General features: G+C 47.4%; 1 protein-coding gene across 1 annotated transcript; it reads right to left on the bottom strand.

The window, feature by feature from the left end:
- Positions 1-1646: 1646 nt before the first annotated feature.
- LOC119299387 lies at positions 1647-3718 on the bottom strand. The gene is made up of 4 exons (XM_037576618.1): positions 3488-3718; positions 3132-3189; positions 2493-2923; positions 1647-1945 (listed from the first exon to the last, which is right to left on the bottom strand). The coding sequence occupies exons 1-4, from the start codon at positions 3716-3718 to the stop codon at positions 1808-1810; spliced, it is 858 nt and encodes a 285-aa protein (XP_037432515.1). The 3' UTR covers positions 1647-1807.
- Between the last annotated feature and the right edge of the window lie 65 nt (positions 3719-3783).

Raw genomic sequence — 3783 nt, 5'->3', positions numbered from 1 at the left:
GTCGCTACCGCGATGACGTCCGCCTCGAGTCGCGTTACGCTAAGACAGGGTGGCAGTGGTGTCACGTGCTCGTCTCGGCAGAAAGGGTCATCCCGGGGATCGGCCTCCACTTTCTGCCATGGCGTATGGAACCAATGAACTAATTCTTTGGTCGCCCCGTTGCCTCTGCCAATGCTTTGTGTACTGTCAAGGTGGAGAAGAAGAATTTGGGAGTATTTTACTTCCAATACCTTGGGAGCTTCCCTTGCCGTACAAGGACATTAATGTACTTAAATCCATGCCATCTCCTCTTTGAGAACTCAGGCCATAGTAGCTCTGCAAGCTGCTCATTGCAAACTCGGCCTATTCCCTGTCTAGACTTGTCGCAATCTAGTAAATTCACAATGTCCCTGTTTTGCTGAATGTTCGGAGCCCACGCTCTGAAAAAAAAAGCAGAGAATAGGTTAGAACAGACTATTATATTTACATACCATGTACAGTTGTACACCAACTTAAATAGTCAAAACATGGGTGAAGCGTCGTGATGCAAAAGCAAGGAAGAAAACACTAGACCCTAAACAGCGACAATATTATGAACTGCTAAAAATGAGTTGTCTTTATCTGACAAATAGTTTGATCTTTGAAAATCAGCGTGAACAAGAAAACAGGTTGCAGTTAAATATGTAACTGCCCAAAAATCAACAACAATGAAACTTATGGACTCTGTGCTACAGCATGGAAGAGAAAAAACCAAAAACAAAAGGAACACAGTAAATTAGGAATTCTTCTAGCTTAATGCTCATGTATATACAGATTGTGCTATATCTCTGTTGTTTGAATAATGTTCAGAGCTTAGTTTCTTTGCACAAATGTTCATAATTCATACAATAATTTGCTACAGAAAAACAAAAAGATTTTCAGAGAATTAGCTCATTCTCTTAACTATGAAAGCTGCTGATTTCCTTGCAGTGTTCAGTATTTATAGAAATAACTTGCTACAAAATGATGCAGCATTCTCTTAATAATTAGCTCATTCAATGAAAGCTGCTGATTTTCTTAACAATTATTTTTCTTTCCAAAGTTGGCGACACATTTGTGACATTTGGGGGCAAATGATGCAGCAAATCCAGCAGGATCAGCACAAAGTACTCAGCTTCTGAACAAGCTCTCTAGCCATGTACTCCAATTACAAGATTGTTACATGGAGATACTGAAGAAGAGATAACAGCCATGTACTCCACTTAATTTCACTCACTTCAATACTACTTTGATTTTGCAGAAACACTTGATTGATTCCAAGGACCAGTTCGGTTTGATAAACAAGACTGAATGTTCCTAGTTAAGCTCAACCACCTCGGATGCATCCAGGGAAAACTATTACTGTACTAAATCATATAGGCATAAAACAGAGGTCAAAATGCAGAGTATAAGCATGGAATACTTGTATTCAACGATATTGCCGTCACTTAATCAATAATAAAGCAACTCCAACTTGGATTGAATCAACCTTGCATAGCTCAGTTCGGTATTTTCAACTTGGATTGGAACCTCTAAATTATCAACAAACTGAAATGACATAGTATTTGGAGTTTGGATATGAAAAGTACTGCTTTCACATATTCATTTCTTAACTGATAGTGATGATACACATCATGTAAAACGACAACAGAAGGAACTACTACAATTCAGAATTACGGCAACGATTTGCTGGAGCACATAACTCATCACTGCAACCAAAAAATCTAGGACACCAGCAACATCAGAACTAGTAGTGCCAAAAGTAAGCATACACTAAACGGAATAATGAACCATGGGATTAAATAATTTATTAAATCATTTGCAAGAAGGTTTTGGCGAAAAAAGGAGCCGGCATTGCTTCAGCACCACATACGAGAAGAGCTACTTGCCTGGTTGTAGTATTGTACTTGGCAAGACGCTGTGAACGGCAGGGAGCCTCGGTGTTAATCTGAACATTGTTGTGGATGAAGAAACATCAGTGAGTCAGTCAGTCCCGCCTCCGGGCATCGATCCAAAGGAGCAACAATTTCTTTGCACAAATGTTCATAATTCATACAATATTTTGCTACAGAAAAACAAAAAGATTTTCAGAGAATTAGCTCATTCTCTTAACAATGAAAGCTGCTGATTTCCTTGCAGTGTTCAGTATTTATAGAAATAACTTGCTATAGAAAAACAAAACAATGTTCAGAGAATTAGTACATTCTTGAACAATGGCAGCTGCTGATTTCCTTGCATAGTGTTCAGTATTTATAGAATAACTTGCTACAGAGAAACAAAACAAGCAAGCTGTGTTGCTCCCTGTCAAATCATCTTCTTCCTCATGCTGAAAACGAGCAAGTTGTGCTCTGACGGCATCATCAGAGCAGAGCTACCAAAATCGCCATCCCTGTGCTGCTCCCTGTCAAATCTGGGTGTTCGTGAGCTCGGAGACGGTGGCCGCTGTCAGCCATGGACTCATCAGAAGGAAGAGGGGAGGGAGAGGTGGGTAGTACCTGGAAGTCCTCGGAGGCGACGGGGATCGCGGACGCCGTTGGGGAGCTTGGTGATGCGGGTGGGGACAACGCACGGGGGGATGTCCAGCCCGGGTAGGAGGCGTAGGAGCAAGGTCGAGCACGCCGCGGAGGCCGTATGGTCGCCGGACAGGCACCGCTCGCCGTATTGGCTGCTTCCGCCCCTGGACCTCGCGGAGCCCGAGCGGTCGCTGCGCCTCCCCGTATTGGCCGCCGCTGCACTTTGACCTCACGGCGCTCATGCGGGCACGGCGCCTCGCCGTACTGGCCACCTCCCTCGCGGAGCTCGTGCGGGCGCGCCTCCCGTGCTGACCTCGCGGCGCTCGTGAGGCGCCTCGCCGAGGAGGGGGCAGCAGGGCAGCTGCAGTGGAGGAGGGGATGTAAAGGGGAAAGGGAAAAGGCGGACGGCTGGGCTTTCCAGAAAAGGAAAAAGGCTAGAAAATAGAAAGGGAATAGGGGGAACGACGAGCGCGGTCGGAATCGATCGCTCTCGCGATCGATCATCAAGGAGTCGTTTCGCATCCCAACTTGCACATGTCTCCCTGCAGCGTCTAGCCAGCAACGCAGCACCACCAGCACACGTAACTCTAGTGAGAGCAGCAGCTAGCCGGCTTAGAGCACCAGCTGCAGTCCTCAGGGCCACGTCGCCGGTCACCTCATAATAAAACAGCCAGCGGACCTGCCATACATCAGCCACGGCAGCAGCGCCAACGACTTATGGGGTTGCTGTGTTGCAGCAACGACGCTGCTGCGACCACCCCTTCAAGCACCATTGATGCACTATGACTGCACCTGCGATACTCCAGCCACCTAGCTATGCTCCATTGCAGTGCCTGTGATGCTTCGGCGGCTTGGCAATGATTTGTTGTAGCACCAGCGATGATTTGCCGACCCGACTATGCTCCATCGTAGCACCGTGATGCTCCCTTGCAACTTCATCGCTGTTCTGGTGGTCGACGAATGCTTCATCGGGGCACTTGCTCCCTTGCAGCATCGTCGACGTTCCGATGGTCCGACGAATGCTTCATCGCGGCATCGATGATGTTCTCGCGGCCCGACGATGCTCCATCGCAGTGCCGGTGATGCTCCGACGGCTCGGCGATTGCAGCGTCGGCGATGTTTCGATGGCCCGACGATGCTCCATCGTAGCACTGGTGATGCTCCCTTACAACGTTGTCGATGTTCTGATGGTCCGACGAATGCTTCATCGCGGCACCGATGATGTTCTCACGGCCCGACGATGCTCCATCGCAGTGCCGGTGATGCTCCGACG

Source organism: Triticum dicoccoides, chromosome 5A (assembly GCF_002162155.2).
Source record: "Triticum dicoccoides isolate Atlit2015 ecotype Zavitan chromosome 5A, WEW_v2.0, whole genome shotgun sequence".
Classification (NCBI taxonomy): domain Eukaryota; kingdom Viridiplantae; phylum Streptophyta; class Magnoliopsida; order Poales; family Poaceae; genus Triticum; species Triticum dicoccoides.
Note: the sequence above shows the minus strand (reverse complement) of the source record. Positions and strands in the feature narration are given on the sequence as shown.

Excerpts from the sequence above, each read along its gene's own strand:
- LOC119299387 (XM_037576618.1), bottom strand. The coding sequence starts at position 3,718 with ATGAAGCATTCGTCGGACCATCAGAACATCGACAACGTTGTAAGGGAG. Across the intron at positions 3,190-3,487 it reads ACGATGCTGCAAGGGAGCAA|GTCCGCTGGCTGTTTTATTA; the intron begins GTGCCCCGATGA and ends GATGTATGGCAG. Across the intron at positions 1,946-2,492 it reads TCGCCTCCGAGGACTTCCAG|ATTAACACCGAGGCTCCCTG; the intron begins GTACTACCCACC and ends AACAATGTTCAG.